The 21,896-nt window shown below is 39.0% G+C and overlaps 1 protein-coding gene across 1 annotated transcript in view; it reads right to left on the reverse strand.

Annotated features, from left to right (window-relative positions):
- Nucleotides 1-346: 346 nt before the first annotated feature.
- The window catches only part of LOC135463462 (NPC intracellular cholesterol transporter 1-like), a 40,869-nt gene continuing 19,319 nt past the window's right edge, over nt 347-21,896 (reverse strand). The window contains exons 6-22 of the mRNA XM_064740721.1: nt 21,340-21,440; nt 19,756-19,919; nt 18,925-19,053; nt 17,970-18,152; nt 17,092-17,206; nt 16,460-16,587; nt 14,155-14,292; nt 13,152-13,241; nt 12,058-12,248; nt 10,101-10,234; nt 9,345-9,477; nt 8,930-8,988; nt 7,990-8,137; nt 4,176-4,407; nt 2,266-2,379; nt 972-1,134; nt 347-544 (exon numbers count right to left, since the gene is read on the reverse strand). Coding sequence (XP_064596791.1) covers nt 390-544; nt 972-1,134; nt 2,266-2,379; nt 4,176-4,407; nt 7,990-8,137; nt 8,930-8,988; nt 9,345-9,477; nt 10,101-10,234; nt 12,058-12,248; nt 13,152-13,241; nt 14,155-14,292; nt 16,460-16,587; nt 17,092-17,206; nt 17,970-18,152; nt 18,925-19,053; nt 19,756-19,919; nt 21,340-21,440 — 2,377 coding nt within the window. The 3' untranslated portion in view covers nt 347-389. The remainder of the gene's footprint in view (nt 545-971; nt 1,135-2,265; nt 2,380-4,175; nt 4,408-7,989; nt 8,138-8,929; nt 8,989-9,344; nt 9,478-10,100; nt 10,235-12,057; nt 12,249-13,151; nt 13,242-14,154; nt 14,293-16,459; nt 16,588-17,091; nt 17,207-17,969; nt 18,153-18,924; nt 19,054-19,755; nt 19,920-21,339; nt 21,441-21,896) is intronic.

Below are 21,896 nucleotides of genomic sequence, written 5' to 3' on the forward strand. Positions count from 1 at the left end.
ATGAGAAACAATAAAATGTTTCTATTGGTCTAGTCATTGGTCAATAACCAATGTTTGTTACTAACTAGCCATGCGTAGCCATGGCAACAAACAGCCTAAATTTGCACAAACTATATTCAGTTCACAGGAACCTGCAGCACTTTTAGAATGATGGAAGATCTTCAAACATCAAACTCTTCACATTCTGACAAGACAGTACGAAATCCATGGAAAATAACATGTCCATTTAAACAATGATCATCTACCATCAGAAAAATACCTTGCTTTTGTCCAACAAAAAAAAAAAAAAAAAAACACAAAATAAAAAAAATAAAACAATTGTTCATTTTCTTATTAAGTTTTGATCTACCAGTCTTTCATTTTGCCAACGAGCAGAGGACAATGTGCAATTACGTGTTGACGGCGGTGTACGACGGCGGCTGATCACAATTGCCGTCCACCAGGTGATCCGTGCTGGTGGTCGCTGTGACGGTCTCTTCATTGTCTTTACCCAGCATGCCCGTTTGCTGATGCTCATACAGCTTGGCTTTGTTAATCGGTGGGCCTATTAAACGAGAAAGATTAAAAACAATAAAAAAAGAAAGCAAAAGAATATCGCATTGCCAATCTGTCATGGCTGTGACTGAAGTTAAATTACACATTATCATAAGCAATTATTTAAAATCTGTTTCAGCTCATTTACAGTTCCAAACACTACAATGTACAGGTACATCCTACAGTAAAACACCTGATATTAAAACTCCCCTACATGTGTGAAGCTAAGCAGGGCAGGTAAGAAAACCAGCCCATGTAGAGCCCCAAACACCACATTACCCAGCTACACCCGACAGTAAAACACCTGATATTAAAACTCACCTACATGTATGAATCTAAACTGGACAGGTAAGAAAACCAGCCCATGTAGAGCCCCAAACACCACAGTGCCCAGGCACATCCTACAGTAAAACACCTGATGGGACATCAGAACTTACCTATGAAGCTAAGCAGGACAGGTAAGAAAACCAGCCCATGTAGAGCCCCAAACACAACTATTCCCAGGTACATCCTGAAGTAAAACACCTGGAAAAGCTGTGACTTCGAGAAAGCCAGGATAACAATGCCTGAGAACTTTGTGAGGGTGATGCCGCTAAACACCTGGAAAAAGCAAAAAACAGATTGATGAAAACTGTAATTAATTAACACATCTGTCATTTGACCTGAAGTTTAGCATTTTTCAGAGGACTCATTTTGCTTGATTCAGCCACCTCACAAGACCACTAACGAGTTTTTTGTTGTTTAAAGTGTTTAAATTTCTTGTGAGACAAAGTTCAGTGTTTGCATCACAGCTATTATTTAAAAGCCTTTATGTGCTTCTGTAAGTGCCTTTTACGTGATAAACTGAAGACGAAATACAGTATACCCAAGACTGCAGCTGATAGTACCTCACAGCTTGACATTACTCCTGTGCAAAACTGGAACCCCCAGAAAATGGACATTTTTTACACTGAATTACGCGACATTTTACTAACTCCAATCAATGTCTCATGCTGAATACTTCATGATTTGACTGAGTGATGTATAACTTCTCATTTAAAAGTTATATTTCTGATGTCAAAGCTAGATGTCTCCTACAGGGTTTCCCTCGACTAAATGCTCCGAATTCGGAAAAAACTGTTGATATCTCATCTTTTTTCATAAAGTCCAGGAAAAAAGAATTCATGTCATTCAGACAATCCTGTTTATAGTTCATCTTATTTCATATATTATTCACACAAACATGTTGATATTTCAACTGATTTCATATTACTCAGACAAAACTCTTCACAAAAATTTCATGTTATTCAGACAAAACTGTTACTTTATATCATTCAGACAAAACTGTTGATAATTCATCTTATTTCATATATTATTCACAAAAACATGTTGATATTTCAACTGATTTCATATTACTCAGACAAAACTCTTCACAAAAATTTCATGTTATTCAGACAAAACAGTTACTTTATATCATTCAGACAAAACTGTTGATAATTCATCTCATTTCATATATTATCCACACAAACATGTTGATATTTCAAATGATTTCATATTATTCAGACAAAACTGGAGCTAAAATATTGTACGCTTAAGTTTGAATACCACAAACATTGTCCTTGTAATACTTGAGGCTGACATTTTGAATATTGCGGGTCATCTTTCAGCTATCATCGACAGTATTATCAGTATTATCGACATTCACAGCGTACATCTACAATACCGGGATATGAACCCAAACTAAAGACTTACAGAGCTCCCCATGTGAACCAGGGCGTCTTTGGCACGATCTACTCGTGTCTCGGATATGCTGATAGCAAATGCTCGGATAATGTGCGAGCAGAACTCTACGGATATTCCCACAGTCTACAAGCACAAAACCATATCAATAATCAGCACATGTTTAATCATTTGTATATTTATTTATTTCATTGGGGTTTTACGCCGTACTAAAGAATATTTCACGTACACCTTGGCGATCAGCATTATGATGGGAGAAAACCAGGCAAAGCCCAGGGTAAACACACGACCATCCGCAGGTTGCTGACTGGCCATCCAATGTATAGCCAGGGAGGAAGTCAGCATAAGCTGGAGCTCAGAGCCATCACATTGGTGAGAGGCTACTGGGTCATTTCATGTAATATGTATATTTATTTAGAACATATACTATGTATCTTCACTGCTACACTCAAGAATTTTTCACCTGTACATTGCTGGTCAACTTTATGATTGAAAAGAAACAGAATGTCAGAGGTAAAACCACTGACCTTTAGCAAATTAGTGACAAACTTTCCCACGTGTGAAGTACGGATGTGCGCACCATATTGGTGGAGAAGGGCAAATGGTCTTTAAAGAAGAAGAAAACATAAAAACGATGCCAAAATCAGATGAAAGAGCATCAAAACTTATTTGTAAATATGATATTTAATATTTTGTTGGATTTTTTTTTTCAGGAGAATTTCAGGTATTTGAAAATATTTTTGTATGAGGGGTATTTGGCACCAACTTTTGGTATTTATTGTTGTTGCATAATAATGTTCTAAATGACGCTTGTCTAATAAATTTATTTGAATGTAAATTTGTTGCTTATATTGAAACAAATTATGATAATATTTATTAACATATTAAAGATATAGATATGATCCAAACTGAGGTTAAATACATTCTTAGACGAAAAGAACATATTCTAGCACAAAAATATTTATTAAACCTGTGTTACATCTTCATTTATGACATTATTAAACAAAGACTATAAATACCAAAAGGTGGTCCAAAAGACCCACCATACAAAAATTATTTTCAAGTGTCTTTTTCCCCTTAAGGAAAAATCGGAAAAATTATTGAACACCAATTGTAGGAATAACTTTTCGCACTCTTTCATCTGAACTTTGTCATTTTTATGAAGGAGTACGAAGGAGTGCCAATGCTTTGTAACGTACATTTTACATTACTACCTGCGTTTCTTACTGGAATGCCACTGGTTCATCACTACCATACATAAAAGGCTTTTAGTATACATTTTCAGCATAGCAATCACATAAACATAAAGTCTGTATTTAATTGATTGCTGCTATATGCTGTACTCAAGAATATTTCACTTACACCACAGTGTGTACCATTGTGGTGGGAAGAAAGATACTGTCTCTATTAACAAAGACAGACTTTTGTTTCATATGTTTTAATCTGAATGAATTTAGATCTGTTCCCTATTTAATGTTGCATTTAATTAATAATTTAATTTGTGCTGAATGCAGTACTCAAGCATTACACACTTATACATGAACGCGATGATGGTCCGGTATGCTGGCTGTGAAATCCAGAGGGTCTGGCATAAACCACCGCCTTCCAGCAGCTAACTGACAAACCTCAACACTTAAAGCCACAATTGAACTAGCAAGAGATTTATTCTAACCACAGACCTCAAGCATAATTCTTCATGTTACTCCAAAAATATGCATTTATAAGTACATTATTACATTTATTAGTACAGCATTACATTTATAAGTACAGCATTACATTTATAAGTACAGTATTACATTTATTAGTATAGTATTACATTTATTAGTATAGTATTACATTTATTAGTATACACGTACATGGTGAGGTTTCAAACTTTGTGGTACATCATTCAGTTTACCACATAAACTACAGTCAGAACTTACCATGACTAAATTGACCAGAGAAACGGCGTTGAGGGAGATATTCCAGAAAAACATCAATCCCAGCAGGCTGGCCAGGATCATCGCTATGGTAATGACCACAAAGATGGCGGAGAAGAAGTCAAAGCCCAGGAAGACGAAGGTCACGCCAAAGATGGCTGCCAAACAAATGCCAAGGTTAAACTGTGTGTCCCTAACCACTGTCAGGTACTGCTCGTAAAATACGTAGAAGATGCTGAAAAAAAAAAAGGGGAACGAAATAACAAAGTAATCTTGTTTTATTTGCTAAAGGTAATGTTGGCCACCTGGGATACGATGAGATTCATGTAGAATATATATATATGCTATATTTGCTATATAGGAGCCGATTCACTGCTTACTTTGTGAGGTGGGTGTACAGTTTTGAGACGACCACATGCTATATATGAGCCGATTCACTGCCTACTTTGTGAGGTGGGTGTACAGTTTGGAGATGACCACATGCTATGTATGAGCCGATTCACTGCTTACTTTGTGAGGTGAGTGTACAGTTTGGAGGTGACCGCATGCTATATATAAGCCGAATCACTGCTTACTTTGTGAGGTGGGTGTACAGTTTGGAGACGACCACATGTTATACATGAGCCAATTCACTGCCTACTTTGTGAGGTGGGTGTACAGTTTGGAGACGACCACATGCTATATATGAGCCGATTCACTGCCTACTTTGTGAGGTGGGTGTACAGTTTGGAGATGACCGAATGCTATATATGAGCTGATTCACTGCCTACTTTGTGAGGTGGGTGTACAGTTTGGAGACGTCCTCATGCTATATATGAGCCAATTCACTGCTTACTTTGTGAGGTGGGTGTACAGTTTGGAGACGTCCTCATGCTATATATGAGCCGATTCACTGCTTACTTTGTGAGGTGGGTGTACAGTTTGGAGACGACCGCATGCTATATATGAGCCGATTTACTGCCTACTTTGTGAGGTGGGTGTACAGTTTGGAGACGACCACATGTTATATATGAGCCGATTCACTGCTTACTTTGTGAGGTGGGTGTACAGTTTGGAGACGCCCACATGCTATATATGAGCCGATTCACTGCCTACTTTGTGAGGTGGGTGTACAGTTTGGAGATGACTGCATGCTATATATGAGCCAATTCACTGCCTACTTTGTGAGGTGGGTGTACAGTTTGGAGACGTCCTCATGCTATATATGAGCCGATTCACTGCTTACTTTGTGAGGTGGGTGTACAGTTTGGAGACGCCCACATGCTATATATGAGCCGATTCACTGCTTACTTTGTGAGGTGGGTGTACAGTTTGGAGACGCCCACATGCTATATATGAGCCGATTCACTGCCTACTTTGTGAGGTGGGTGTACAGTTTGGAGACGACCACATGTTATATATGAGCCGATTCACTGCTTACTTTGTGAGGTGGGTGTACAGTTTGGAGACGCCCACATGCTATATATGAGCCGATTCACTGCCTACTTTGTGAGGTGGGTGTACAGTTTGGAGACGACCACATGCTATATATGAGCCGATTCACTGCTTACTTTGTGAGGTGGGTGTACAGTTTGGAGACGACCCCATGCTATATATGAGCCGATTCACTGCTTACTTTGTGAGGTGGGTGTACAGTTTGGAGACGTCCTCATGCTATATATGAGCCAATTCACTGCTTACTTTGTGAGGTGGGTGTACAGTTTGGAGACGTCCTCATGCTATATATGAGCCGATTCACTGCTTACTTTGTGAGGTGGGTGTACAGTTTGGAGACGCCCACATGCTATATATGAGCCGATTCACTGCTTACTTTGTGAGGTGGGTGTACAGTTTGGAGACGCCCACATGCTATATATGAGCCGATTTACTGCCTACTTTGTGAGGTGGGTGTACAGTTTGGAGACGACCACATGTTATATATGAGCCGATTCACTGCTTACTTTGTGAGGTGGGTGTACAGTTTGGAGACGCCCACATGCTATATATGAGCCGATTCACTGCCTACTTTGTGAGGTGGGTGTACAGTTTGGAGATGACTGCATGCTATATATGAGCCAATTCACTGCCTACTTTGTGAGGTGGGTGTACAGTTTGGAGACGTCCTCATGCTATATATGAGCCGATTCACTGCTTACTTTGTGAGGTGGGTGTACAGTTTGGAGACGCCCACATGCTATATATGAGCCGATTCACTGCTTACTTTGTGAGGTGGGTGTACAGTTTGGAGACGCCCACATGCTATATATGAGCCGATTCACTGCCTACTTTGTGAGGTGGGTGTACAGTTTGGAGACGACCACATGTTATATATGAGCCGATTCACTGCTTACTTTGTGAGGTGGGTGTACAGTTTGGAGACGCCCACATGCTATATATGAGCCGATTCACTGCCTACTTTGTGAGGTGGGTGTACAGTTTGGAGACGACCACATGCTATATATGAGCCGATTCACTGCTTACTTTGTGAGGTGGGTGTACAGTTTGGAGACGACCCCATGCTATATATGAGCCGATTCACTGCTTACTTTGTGAGGTGGGTGTACAGTTTGGAGACGTCCTCATGCTATATATGAGCCAATTCACTGCTTACTTTGTGAGGTGGGTGTACAGTTTGGAGATGACCGCATGCTATATATGAGCTGATTCACTGCTTACTTTGTGAGGTGGGTGTACAGTTTGGAGATGACTGCATGTTATATATGAGCCGATTCACTGCTTACTTTGTGAGGTGGGTGTACAGTTTGGAGACGTCCTCATGCTATATATGAGCCAATTCACTGCTTACTTTGTGAGGTGGGTGTACAGTTTGGAGACGACCGCATGCTATATATGAGCCGATTCACTGCTTACTTTGTGAGGTGGGTGTACAGTTTGGAGACGACCACATGCTATGTATGAGCCGATTCACTGCTTACTTTGTGAGGTGGGTGTACAGTTTGGAGACGACCGCATGCTATATATGAGCCGATTCACTGCTTACTTTGTGAGGTGGGTGTACAGTTTGGAGACGACTGCATGCTATATATGAGCCGATTCACTGCTTACTTTGTGAGGTGGGTGTACAGTTTGGAGATGACGGGATGCTATATATGAGCCGATTCACTGCTTACTTTGTGAGGTGGGTGTACAGTTTGGAGATGACACGGGCACGGCTGTGATTGTGTCCATATATTCAAAATTAACAAGCTTTAACATTTCAAAAGCTAGTTAAACCTTTCAGATCACAATTCATCCTTAACAAAGGAGTTTCACATCATACTTTACAATATATACGTCATATGATGACAAGGAGTCATTTGGTGTCAGTACATATACTGTGTCCTCATGTGGCAGGGTGAGTCCATGTTGCCAAAGTGCTGTTGGCACTGAAGTATCATGCCAAAGACACCAGACATGACACCCCACCCAGTCACATTATACAGGCACTGGGCCAACCAGTCATTTTTCCTAGTGCGAGACAACAGTAAGAACCATTTTTAAAGTCTTTGGTATGACCTGATCCAGGCTTGATCCCACGTTCTCCGAAGCGGTCTTTAACAAAATGTAAAGACTGCACTGTCTTAGTGGACTGACAGCCAGACAGACAACAAGGAAGTCGTGAATAGTCAGTTCTTATAATAATTCAGCGAGCAGTAGGACTAAACCACAGATAACTACACTGGATCAGACTTGGTATTGGGTTCTGTAAGACTCACATTCCTTTCCTAGGTGGCGACATAACATTGCACAAGCCACTGCACAAGCCCGCTGGTGTCATCTGGGATAAAAATATCTAACGAGACAATATGACAGTTTATGTCAACACTAGCTTTCATACCTGTACGGGAAAACTCGTATATTTGAACTTCCTCCAAGGTCATGCAGGGTTTTGGTAATGTTGTCACCCATCTCCCGGGCGTACTTCAGCGCCCTGATATAGTCCTCATTTGTCTTCAGAATCGTGTGGTATGTCATGAAGTAGGTAGCTGTACACATACATAAAAGCCAAATATTACCGGATAAAATCCACACATTTCTTTTTATCACATGAACAGCGGTACAATTTGTAAACTCCTGGCTTTAAATACAGCAAATCATGGTTGAAAACCCACTGAACAAACATTTTACGAATTGCAACCAATCATAGCTGACGACTTCTAAATGAAATACAAAATGAATGAAAAAAATTTTCAAGAAAAAACTCTTCCAGGTAGATTTTGTGTTTTGTTTAAGGTCTATAACCAGTTCTAAATTTTATAACTTTGCAATGCAACAGCTCATTCAGAATAACTGAATATGGTGAAAAATCTATTCAAAACTAAAACCATTTCAAAGAAAATGACCTAAAAATATTAAACAATGTATCCATATCATATCTTGCTTGAATTTCAATTCATGTTAATATGGTTAAAATGTGGTCTTTGAACGAAGAATCTTTCATGGGAAAATCAAAAAGGACGAGTTATATTCCTTTCCTTCTTAGTGTAGTCTATCCATACAAAGGTGATTCGTACATGGCTAAACTGAAACTGCCCTAACTCTTTAACCTTTTCAACTGCCTCTACAACTAGTGTTTTGAAACATTCTGCAAGAACTGTTAGAGAAACAATTTGCATAGTTTTATTAAGCTTGCATCTTTAATGACACAAACAAATCATTTTTAGCGTCATTTTCATAAGAAAACATATGAAGAAATTCCACTGAAAAAAGTGCTTTTAGTGGCTGAAAAGGTTGAAGATTTACAGTCATTAACATTTCAATTTTAGATTAAAATTTACCCCTTATGTTCTTCTTGTTGTTAAGTAGCTGTACTGCAGAACCATACGCTGCATGGCCACTGAAAAAAAAGTCAGACTCAGTTCAGTTGAGGTAGTTCCATAAAAAAATTATGATGAAAAAACTACATATAACAAATTTACAGGAAATTATACCATATTAGGTATATGTATATATAATAAAGATTTAGCCCAAAATACAAGCAATTTTCATTTACAGACATAGCCTAAAAAATTGTTACAATGTACCGAGTACATCGTTAAACTCAAATCAAATAGATAAATAAAAAATTGTACTAGTGAATACAATAAAATATTTTTAATTTCCACTTTACCAAAATTTGATTTGTGAATGTAAATTTGCATTGCATAATATCCATTGTATTTACAAATATAAACCAATCACAAAGGCTGTTACCCTTTAGTGCAGATCTCTTCAGGGTTGTCGCTAAGATACCAGGGTATGAACTCCATGAACTCGGAGGGGATTGGCCGGCTGCTGTAATTTGCCATGAACTTGATGTCACATGTATAGCATGTCTCATTCACCACTGTAAACACAATGAAAAAGATAACAAGTGCATTTATATATTTACTTATTACTTATATTACTCATTTTTCCTGATTCTTATGAGTTCTATTGAAAGGTGTTATAAGGTTTGCTTTGAACACGGGATGATATTCTGCTGGAAAATTTTAAGTTTCAGCACCAAAAATAATATTTTGTGACATTTATTTGCCTCTAAAAATGCACTTCTGTGAACGAAACTTTAGGTTATTTAGGATATTCACGAATCTCAAATTGCAAGCAAATGTATGAAACTGTAATACTAATGACAAGGGGCCTCTGTGGCCTAGTGGTTAGTTTGCTAAAGCAGGACAACAACCCAGGAGCCTTTCACCATTGTGGTCGCTGTAAGTTCAAGCCTAGCTAATGCTGGTCTCTGGCTGGTCATGGGTTGCCTCCCATCACAATGCTGACCTCCATCACATAAGTGAAATACTCTTCCTCTGCGGTCATATGTGGAAAGGTCTGTCAGCAAGGTCTGTCAGCAACCTGCAGATGGTGCCCGCCGTCATATAAGTGAAACGCTCTTGAGCACGGCTTAAAACACCACTCAAATTTATACTAACAAGATCTTCCCTTGTTGAACTAGCAACCAATGTAACTCACCAGTAGCATTACAGAACTCTTTCTTGTTTTGTGCAGTGCCATTATCGTATCGGTATCGACAACATGGCGGGTCAGAATCAAGCCAATCAAAGTAGTCGTCAAGCCAGCTACTGGGAGGATGAGCAATGAAGGTTCTGAAATCAACAGGAGATGACGAATTTTGTTTACTTTAACAACAAGAACAGAATGTATGTATGTATGTATGTATGTACAAGTATGTATGTATATATGCATGTACATGTATGTGTGTATGCATATACATGTATGTATGTATGCATGTACATGTATGTACATGTATGTATGTATGTACATGTATGTATGTATGTATGTATGTATGTATGTATGTATGTATGTACATGTATGTATGTATGTATGTATGTATGTACATGTATGTATGTATGTATGCATGTACATGTATGTATATATGTATGTACATGTATGTATGTATGTACATGTATGTATGTATGTATGTATGTATGTACATGCATGTATGTATGTACATGTATGTATGTATGTATGCATGTACATGTATGTATGTATGTACACGTATGTATGCATGTACATGTATGAGTCATTAGGTATGCGTACATATATTGTCTTCTTGTGGCAGGGCGAGCCATTGCCACTAAAGTACTGCTGCAACTAAAGCATCATGCTGAAGACACCAGACATGACACCCTACCCAGTCACATTATACTGACACCAGGTCAACCACTCATGTTTCCTTGCCCTAACCTCCCAGTGCTGAGTGCAAAGTGAGGCAGCAGCAAGTACCATTTTTTAAGTCTTTGTAATCCGGGTTGTCTCCCGACTTTGAGGCAGACACTCTACCCATGTTCAACAACAGAATGTTGCCTACTAGTAACCTAGTAAGAAAACACGTCCATAGTCAATACATGCACATTTTAAAAGAAAAGATAACAAATTATGTAACATTAATTATTTCGAAACAGGGATAAAAACAAACCTATATGGTCACAGCCATTTTGTTCTGATGTGTTGGATAACCCTATTAATCAACTTTTAATCTGGAATTTTTACAAAGCCATGGGATGCTCCAGGTTAAAGAAACCTGAAACACAAGGATATGGCTCAAAGGCACAACCGGGTTCCGAGCGACGTCGGTAGGCCAAAAACAACTGGCTTCTCGGGTTATAGATATAACCCATGTCTTGTTTTAACATGGCAGCTTTTTTCGATTTTCTCAATGTGCGTGATTTTGCATTCTCTGAACTGTCATATTTCTGTCATACAACATCACGAAAATAAAAAGGTAAGCTTTTTAAACTGGACTACTTCATGGATGCATAAATACAGATGGTCTAGAGTTTTCCTTTCTTTTACTAAATCTGATCTCATAATTTACACGTCTTAATCTTAGTGTGTGATTTATTATATAGTAAGCAGTCGCTGTGGGTTCAAGTCCAGCTCATGCTGGCTTCCTCTCCGGGCGTACGTGGGAAGGTCTTCCAGCAACCTGCGGATGGTCGTGGGTTTCCCCCAGGCTCTGCCCAGTTTCCTCCAACCATAATGCTGGCTGCCGTCGTACGAGTGAAATATTCTTGAGTATGGCGTAAAACACCAATCAAATAAATAAATAAACATTATATAGTACGGAAGTAAAAAAAATCCACAGAGGAAACTTCTAGGAGAAGAACTACAACATTTTGTCTGAAAATTGAAATGCCAAAATGTGTTTTAGGAGGCAAATATGCCAAATAAGTTAGCATAAAAAGTTAGTTTTGGTGTTGAAATATTTCTCTAGTAACCTACCATCCTAGCTTCCAAGAAACCTTAAAACAACTTCTTCAGATGAGCTGAACACTTAGAATCAGTGGAAAATGAGTAAATTAGTCATGTTTGAACTTTTAGTCTAATTTTTTAGCCAAGCATAACAAAATTTCTGAATCCTCAAATAAATCAATGATTTTTCTGTATCCCTCCTTCCCCTACTCACTCATTTGCCCTCCTTGATGCCCTGTACACCTGTCCCAGCAGGGATTTCTCGGGGCACCCATTCCCACCGCAGATGGCGTTCTGTCCGTTAGCCGTAGTGTAATCATGACCTTCCTCCACCACAAAGTAGACAGGCGGCCCAACTGACAGGTATTCATTCAGGCTGTTGAAGTAGTCCAGCACATACGAGTCCTTCAAACAGGGAGAAAAACAGTTCAACACATGAGTCCTTCAAACAGGGAGGAAAACAGTTCAACACATACAAGTCCTTCAAACAGGGAGAAAAACAGTTCAGCAAATAGCAGTCCTTCAAACAGGGAGAAAAACAGTTCAGCAAATAGCAGTCCTTCAAACAGGGAGAAAAACAGTTCAGCACATACGAGTCCTTCAAACAGAGAGAAAAACAGTTCAGCACATACAAGTCTTTCAAACAGGGAGGAAAACAGTTCAGCACATATGAGTCCTTCAAACAGGGAGAAAAACAGTTCAACACAAGAGTCCTTCAAACAGGGAGGAAAACAGTTCAACACATACAAGTCCTTCAAACAGGGAGAAAAACAGTTCAGCAAATAGCAGTCCTTCAAACAGGGAGAAAAACAGTTCAGCAAATAGCAGTCCTTCAAACAGGGAGAAAAACAGTTCAGCACATACGAGTCCTTCAAACAGAGAGAAAAACAGTTCAGCACATACAAGTCTTTCAAACAGGGAGGAAAACAGTTCAGCACATATGAGTCCTTCAAACAGGGAGAAAGACAGTTCAGCACATATAGGGGGCCTTCAAAGGAGAGGAAAAAACAGTTCAGCACATACAGGGGGCCTTCAAACAAAGAGAAAAAACAGTTCAGCACATATAGGGGGCCTTCAAACGAGAGAAAAAAAAACAGTTCAGCACATGCAAGTTGATAAAAAAAAAGAAAGAGAAAATAGTTCAGCACACACTAGTCCTTCAAACAAGAGGTAAAATAGTTCAGTATATGTGAGTCCTTGAATGACTTCATCTTACTTATGGAAAGATGAAGGGTTTACTTATGGAAAGATGAAGGGTTTACTTATGGAAAGATGAAGGGTTTACTTATGGAAAGATGAAGGGTTTACCTGAGGCATGGAGAGTTTCTGATCCAGACCAATTTCGATCTTGTTCACCACGGCCACACACACGCAGAACCAGCCCACAAACACAAACATCTGAAATGAACAATGTGCACATTTTGGAGTTTTCTTAAACACGAAACTGGACAAAACCAACTCCAGGTTTTTCATCAATGAATGAACAGACATACTGACAAATATGACTACAGCCTTCAGCCTAAGTTGACCATGTAGTATACCACAAAAAAAAAATTATTCTTGATCATTAAAGACTTAAAAATTTTCTTAATTTATAGAACATATATTACAGACTGGAAAAATCTGAAAGCATAAGGCCACACCAAATTACCTCCCTTGAGGTCACTCTTCCATTTAAAGGGGCGTTTTTCCTGGGGAAGACGTAGTTAACAGGTAGGACCTCAGAAAATGGCTGACGGAAAGTTTCAGAGTTAAAGGGGCAAATGCTGGTTGAAGACCTAACTTTAAGACAAATTTTAATTTTGTAATTTTATTTGGAACGCAAGCCCATGGATAAACGCTACCCAAGTTTTTAATCCACCTGGAGAAAATCTAAAAATCCTGGCCCTCATACAGCTTCAGCAAACGCCATCATGTATATACCTTCTTCCTACACTGAAAAACACCAACTTCATATAAGATCTCTCAACATTTCTGCGTCACTCAAAGGCTGATATCACACTTTTATTTTTGTTTTCATTCTGTTGCCAAGAAAGTATGTGTCACTGTTGTGACAAATAACCTACACACTGCACGCTTTAATAGGCAAGGTCTCACTTTTAATGTAGTTTCATGCCTTAAACACTCATCTCACGTTACATCTTAGTAGATTCTGTGTAACAAGGGAGGTAATTCAGAGCAGGCCTATAAGAGTATAACATTTACAAGATTGCTCAGCCATATTAAAATTTAGTCTAAACAAGCACACTACATAAATCTCCCTGTCAAGAAACACTCGACTCTGCAATCTCACGGTGAAATCTACACCTACCACGATTGGTCGAACCCAATTCAGCATGAGGAAGTCGGCGTAGTAATTCTTCACAACGTAGTACATGCAGCCGTCTTCATTTTTCATAGGCTGCACCTTCGGCAGTTTGAGGCAACATCCCACGTCTATGCGCTTGGACTGGAACAGCCAATCACAAAACATGCTAGTAAAATTTACAACCATGTATATATACATGTTTATTTATCTTGCCATAGTCAAGAATATTTCACTTCTACATTGGTGGCTAGCATTACATTACATATACAATGTACATTACACAGTGGTGACTAGCATCATGTTACATATACAATATACATTATACAGTGTCGGCTAGCATCATGTTACATATACAATGTACATTACACAGTGTCGGCTAGCATCATGTTACATATACAATGTACATTACACAGTGGTGGCTAGCATCATGTTACATAAACAATGTACATTATACAGTGATGGCTAGCATTATGTTACATATACAATGTACATTATACAGTGTCGGCTAGCATTATATTACATATACAATGTACATTACACAGTGGTGACTAGCATCATGTTACATATACAATATACATTATACAGTGTCGGCTAGCATTATGTTACATATACAATGTACATTACACAGTGTCGGCTAGCATCATGTTACATATACAATGTACATTACACAGTGGTGGCTAGCATCATGTTACATAAACAATGTACATTATACAGTGATGGCTAGCATTATGTTACATATACAATGTACATTACACAGTGTCAGCTAGCATTATATTACATATACAATGTACATTACACAGTGGTGGCTAGTATGTTACATATACAATGTACATTATACAGTGGTGGGTAGCATCATGTTACGTATGCAATGTACATTACACAGTGTCGGCTAGCATCATGTTACATATACAATGTACATTATACAGTGTCGGCTAGCATTATGTTACATATACAATGCACATTACACAGTGGTGGCTAGTATGTTACATATACAATGTACATTATACAGTGTCGGCTAGCATTATATTACATATACAATGTACATTACACAGTAGTGGCTAGCATCATGTTACATATACAATGTACATTATACAGTGTTGGCTAGCATTATATTACATATAAAATGTACATTACACAGTGGTGGCTAGCATCATGTTACATATACAATGTACATTACACAGTGGTGGCTAGTATGTTACATATACAATGTACATTACACAGTGTCGGCTAGCATCATGTTACATATACAATGTACATTACACAGTAGTGGCTAGCATCATGCTACATATACAATGTACATTATACAGTGATGGCTAGCATTATATTACATATACAATGTACATTATACAGTGTCGGCTAGCATTATGTTACATATACAATGTACATTATACAGTGGTGGCTAGCATCATGTTACATATACAATGTACATTATACAGTGTACAATTATACTTTGATAATTTGGCAATCTCTGGACTCTTGCTTAACAAATCAGTAGAGGAATTTTATTTTTAGTTTTGAAGAAAGTACTACTGCATCATGTGACCTCTCAAAAATGTTGGGCAACTATTTTACACCACATTTATTTTAACAGGGGCGTATGATGAAAGTTTCACAAAAAAGTATATTAAGTAGATGATCGATGAAGAAATTTGAGGAGCTGAATGTTGTAAGCTTCTTCCTCAAGGAAAGAGGTGTGAACTGTGCCTTTGGTACACGATGAGACAAGTGACTGGTAAATTAATCTCAACAAAAGACTGCCTAATACTCTTCACAAGTCACATGATACAGTTTTACTAATTTTTCCTTTAACGCCCAAAAAGTGTGAACTTGGAAGTCCCAGCTTACTAGTTACGCAGCACTTTTACCCGAGAATGACCCTACAATTGATACATTTATTTAACAGTATTCTGATTGATGTTTACTGCCCTGCTCATGAAACTTGTCAACTGCGATTTTTTATTTATTTGGTTGATGTTTTACGCAGCACTCAAGAATTTTAACCACAGACAATAAATTGTTCTGCCACTGCTCCATTTCTTTTATTTATCTATTTGATTGAGGTTCAATGCACTGCACAAGCATTTTTATGCAGAGATAATAAACTATTCTGCCACTGAACCACTTGGTCTATAGAGTTATTTAGTGGATGTTTAATGCATTACACAGGAACCTGGTAAACTTCCTGACTGACAGGTACAGCTTAACGAGCAAGAGATGGATTCCAGCCTGGTCAATGGTGGATTCCAGACTCCGATCTCATTGGTCAATGGTGTGATTTATTGTGATTTAGCATTTGACCTTTACTGACCTCTTGTCGCTTAGCATCCAAGGTCATGAGAGCAACAAAACAAGAGATCTGAAGCAGGAAGTCGATGAGGACAGCCATGGCAGCATACAGAGAGAAAATCTTCACCGCCGGCATGTTGGTCAAGCCACCTATAACAGCAAGAGTTCTGGGCACATCAGGATGTATTTATCTTTGCAGAGCTAAACAGACAATGCCTTCCGATTATTAGTGTTGAAATATAAAGTATTTTGGTCAAACTTTTAAGTTATAAAGGTATATACAAGCCATAAAAAGCCAATATATCACAAAAATGGGGCACAACTTTTTCAAATGTCATGTAACTTGCTATCCATAGCCTTTAACTTTGGCAAAAATCCAACAAATTTTGCAACTCTATAAAGTGAAGTGGTTCTGTAGATATATTTATCTATTTATTTGGGCGGTGGGAGGAAACTGGGTAGAGTCCTGGGAAGACCCACGACCAGGTGCAGGTTTCTCTACATATAGTGGTAATGCCAAAAAATATATGGTTGCATAGAGACAGATTGGAGGAGAGAAAGCGCCCAACCATAATGCCACAAAGTGACTGGCATAGAAAACGTTGTCCCTGTACCATTAACAAAACAAGCACCAAAAAAATATTCCATACACACCTAAGAAAAAGGCGATAGATTCCGACAAACTTGTGAGCATCATGCTTGGCCCAACTTTTCCCAGGATCCTTCCAATCTGCTCTTCTCGTGTCTCACTGGGTAATCTCACATCTCTCTACCAACAGAATCACCCAAAAAATTATAGCTATCTATACCATAGCTCATGCATACAGAATACTTTCATATGTGCAAAGACTCAAGAGTCTCTCACCCATATGGTCACTGTGAGTTCAAATACAACTCATGCTTGCTTCGTATATGGCCGTACGTGGTAAGGCCTTAAGGCTTAAAGTACATATTTCCTATGTATAGTTTCGTGTATGGCAGTCAGTTGTATCGCTCAAGGAAAGCAGTGTGTCCAGAGTAAACCTAAAAAAAAGCACACAAAAACCAAAGACTAAACAACAGAAAGAAATATATCATACTAATACTGAAGTCAAGGTTACACAAACTTTTGATCCTCCTGACATCTTGACACAGATTCACACCTTGTGTAACAATTTTCTAGTGATGCTTTGACTTCTTTGATATTATACACTTAGAACAGGGAACTATTCCACAAAGCCACTTCACATTTGAATCAAAATTTGAAATACGATTTTGCTGCCAATTTTTGACGATCAGTAATTAAAAGTTTGACCACTATATAGATGTTGTCTTCAAGGTGGATATATTCTGATTTGGCATCACTTTTATGTTTTCTTCTTTGAGATAAAAAGGTGAAGATTTAACCATCCAGTAGAAAATCTAAGCATTGTGAATAGTCACAATTTATAAATAAATTTATTTATGTATAACAAGTTATACATAAATTTTGGCTGAAGTCAGATGTGGCTTTTGGGATTGTAAAACAGTACATAAAAATTGTCTCCGCTCACCTGATAGGTTTGCACCAAAATAAATATGTTATCCACCCCGACAGCGAGCACGAGGAAAGGCACAACTTCAATGATGATCAGAGTGGCAGGCTGTCCAATGTAGCTGAAGAATCCTAGAGATCCAAGAACGGAGAGGAAAACAATGATCACTCCTCCCAGGCTGAGAGTTCCCTTGAAGTCAACCTGAAATTAGTAAACCATCATACACATATATTGTATTTCACCTCTTCAAGGTTAGCGACGTTAAACCCCAAGCACTCACTCACTCACTCTTCAAGGTTAGCATTTTTCAACAGACACATGCTTGATTCCAATTTGTTCTTCCACCTTTTAGGGCCACTAAAGAGTTATTTGTGAACTCTGACTATTTTTTTTGCCAGAAAAATTTAGGTACAGCACCAAAAGTATTACTTTAAGCATGATACATGAAAAAGCATAAAATGCCTAGAAAAAGAGGTGAAAGTTTTCTCTACATGTATAACTGCATTTGATCACTTATAGACAGCGGTTGAACCCAACTCCAGACCTCAACTCCAGATGTCTGACGAACCCTCAAATCTCTAATGATCACGTGATCATGCTATAACAATGAAATATGGATTGATTGATTGACTGACTGACAGATGTCTGACGAACCCTCAAATCTATAATGATCATGTGATCATGCTATAACAATGAAATATTGACTGACTGACTGACTGACTGATTGATTAGTGCATAATGGAGTATTCAACCTTGTTATACTTCACAGAGTGGTACTTGGTTTTCATTGGTCAATATATACTGCCACATGATATTTCCATTCGAGAAAAAGCCCCCTGGACACCGACATCACCAACGACAGCTACTGATCCCCTTCTGACAATACCTCTCCTTACTTCGTATTGGCGAGCTAAAAATGTATCACAGCACAGAGTGACAGCTGCTGGATTTTCAGATAGACACATGGACTCACCAGAATTCGTTCAAAGGAGTTCATCTGGCCGAGTGCCACGGAGACATAGATTAACATGATCATGTAGCTTACGATGATCGTTACCACGTCCGACTCACTCTCACGGTTTATCTCGTCCTCGATAGAGCGCTAAGGACAAAAAAAAAAAAAAAACAACTGATATGCCCTTGTTACAATCATACAGACAGAGGATACTCTTATAAGTTGGAGCCTCCGTGGCTATGGGATTAGCATGCTAGCGCAGCACAATGACATAGGAGCCTCTCACCAATGCGGTTGCTCTAAGTTCAAGTCCAGCTCATGATGGTTACCTCACTAGGGAAGGTTTTCCAGCAAAACCTGCAGACGGTCGTGGGTTTCACTTACGCTCTGCTCAGCCTTCTCCCACCATAATTCTGGCCGCCGCCGCATACTCAAATAAGTGGAATATTCCTGAGCATGGCGTAAAAACACCAATAAATATTTTTATTTTCATACCCTCTAGAGACAAAAGAAGAAAAATTCAATCTGTCCATACACCAGAAATTGGGAGGCCTCTGCGTCCAAGGAGGTTAGCGTGATTCAATGGCCCAGAAGCCTCTCACCAATGTGGTAGCTGTGAGTTTAAGTCCAGCTAATGCTGGCTTCCTCTCAGTCTGAACTTGGGAAGGTCTGCCACCAACCTGCAGATGTCTTGGGGTTTTTGCCAAGCTCTGGCCGGTCTCCTCCCCACCATAATGCTGGCCAGCATCGTATAAGTGAAATATTCCTGTGTATAACGTAAAACACAAATCAAATAAGTAAACAAATCAAAAATTTAAACTGGTTTGGCCTAATGTAAGGAAGTGATACCTCTGTGGAGTACGATATAATCATCTGGTCTGTGTCATTGTATGTTCTGATCAGCTCAATGAACGCTTTCTCCCAGGCCTCCGCTGGTTTGTTCAGTTCTGGGTCCAAGTGATTGTTCACAATGAAGGTGATGACAAATGCAGACGAATTGTAATAGTTTGTATCTATGCCAAAAGAAAATCAGGAAAAAATGATATGTGCAGTTAAAAATGTAACATCAAAAAGGCCATGATGAAGGTTCACAAGTATCACAACTGATCTCAGCAAAAACAACAACAATGCCTGTTTAACAGAGTGCTGCTCATCAAAGTTACAACAACCCCACTAGAGTCTAAATGTCCGAAACCCCCACACCCACCCCCACACCCACCCCGACATCTCCACAAATAGGAAAAAATCCATCACCGCACTAAGTACGTGAACGGGAGTAATTTTTAAAAATTATTAACCAACTGTAATTAAACTTAAGAACTGAACATTACATGATTAGGAAGATATATGCTTTCATGGTATATGAGTTTCATGGTCATTAAATTGGAAGAGTTGAATAAATAAAGTATCAATACATGGCAAAGCACTGTTACACAAAGTCCTGTATTGCAGTACTTATGAAGCACAAGTTGAGACAACAGGTGTGCTGTGTGGTACACTTCATCCAAATCGGCGCAACAGTTTGGGAGAAGATGTATGGATAAAATCATGTTTACAGTCAGACAGATGGACAGACAGGGTAATTCCAGTATACACCCCCCCCACCCCCAACTCCTACCCTAATTCACTAAGGATGGGTATAAAAAGTTGTCATCTGGTGTCAGCCAAGCAAAACAAAGGATTGCTCACCTCTGACCCAAGCCAAAACTACACAAAAGCTGTACAAAACCTTATACCAAGCTTCAATCAGAATTACGGCACAAGGGCTTTGCTCACCTCTGATACAAGCCAAAACTACACAAAAGCTGTACAAAACCTTATACCAAGCTTCAATCAGAATTAGGGCACAAGGGCTTTGTTCACCTCTGATACCAGCCAAAACTACACAGGGGCTGTACAAAACCTTATACCAAGCTTCAATCAGAATTAGGGCACAAGGGGTTTGCCCACCTCTGAAACCAGCCACAACTACACAAAAGCTGTACAAAACCTTATACCAAGCTTCAATCAGAATTAGGGCACAAGGGCTTTGCTCACCTCTGATACCATCCAGACCTATACAAGGCCTTTATAAAACCTTACACCAAGATTCAGTTAGAATTAAGGCCACAAGGGGTTTGCTCACCTCTCACACCAGCCAGAACTACACAAGGACTCCATAAAACCTTACACCAAGCTTCAGTAAGAATTACAATTTGACAATCCGTGAAGCAGCCATTAGCTAGACAGGGTCATGATTTGAGACAGTTTTGGAATTTACAGATTTGTAACGATTGTCGCTTGATACTTTCTTCATTTAATTCACAATCAGCCTCCCCCTTCAAAAGCCTTCACAGTAGTTTAAATATTTGGGTGTTGGGGTGGGGATATTCTAGAGTGTCCGACATTTTAGAAGAGTTATGATAGGACTGCAATGGGTACATGTATGCTTACCATTGAAGCCGCCCAGCACTACCCAGGGGCTGACTGGACCCCCAAAAGTTCCCAGGCAGGGCAGGTGGAGGGCTGTAGTGTCCGCTACAGAGGCTGGAGCACTGCAACAACAACAACAACAATTAGGACTTTTGGATTTGTGTTTAAAAAAATTACATCCAATTATTCTGGAAAAAAATCCATATCCTCTAACTCAAATCAAGTTTTATTTATTCACCAAGAATAGCTCAAATTATTACTATTCAGAAAATGGCATACTCCTATCTGTAGTTTCCATTTTGTTCACATGAGGTCGCATTCTAATTTTTACGAATACTTGATTACCCATTTTGAATGGTAGCACATCCACAGATTGCTCTGACATTTTGTGATTAATTGGGCCATTTTAAAGAACAGAGCAAAAATTGGACTGGATTTGTGCATTTTCCGCTATAGCCCCCCCCCCCCAATCGCATTTCCACTGACATCGGGCTAACCAGCCGTGTTTCCTGTTTTCTCAGTGCTGAGTACCCAGCGTGGCAGCAACACGCACCATTATTACAGCCTTCGGGATCACC

This window comes from Liolophura sinensis, chromosome 3, assembly GCF_032854445.1.
Source record: "Liolophura sinensis isolate JHLJ2023 chromosome 3, CUHK_Ljap_v2, whole genome shotgun sequence".
NCBI classification, from domain to species: domain Eukaryota; kingdom Metazoa; phylum Mollusca; class Polyplacophora; order Chitonida; family Chitonidae; genus Liolophura; species Liolophura sinensis.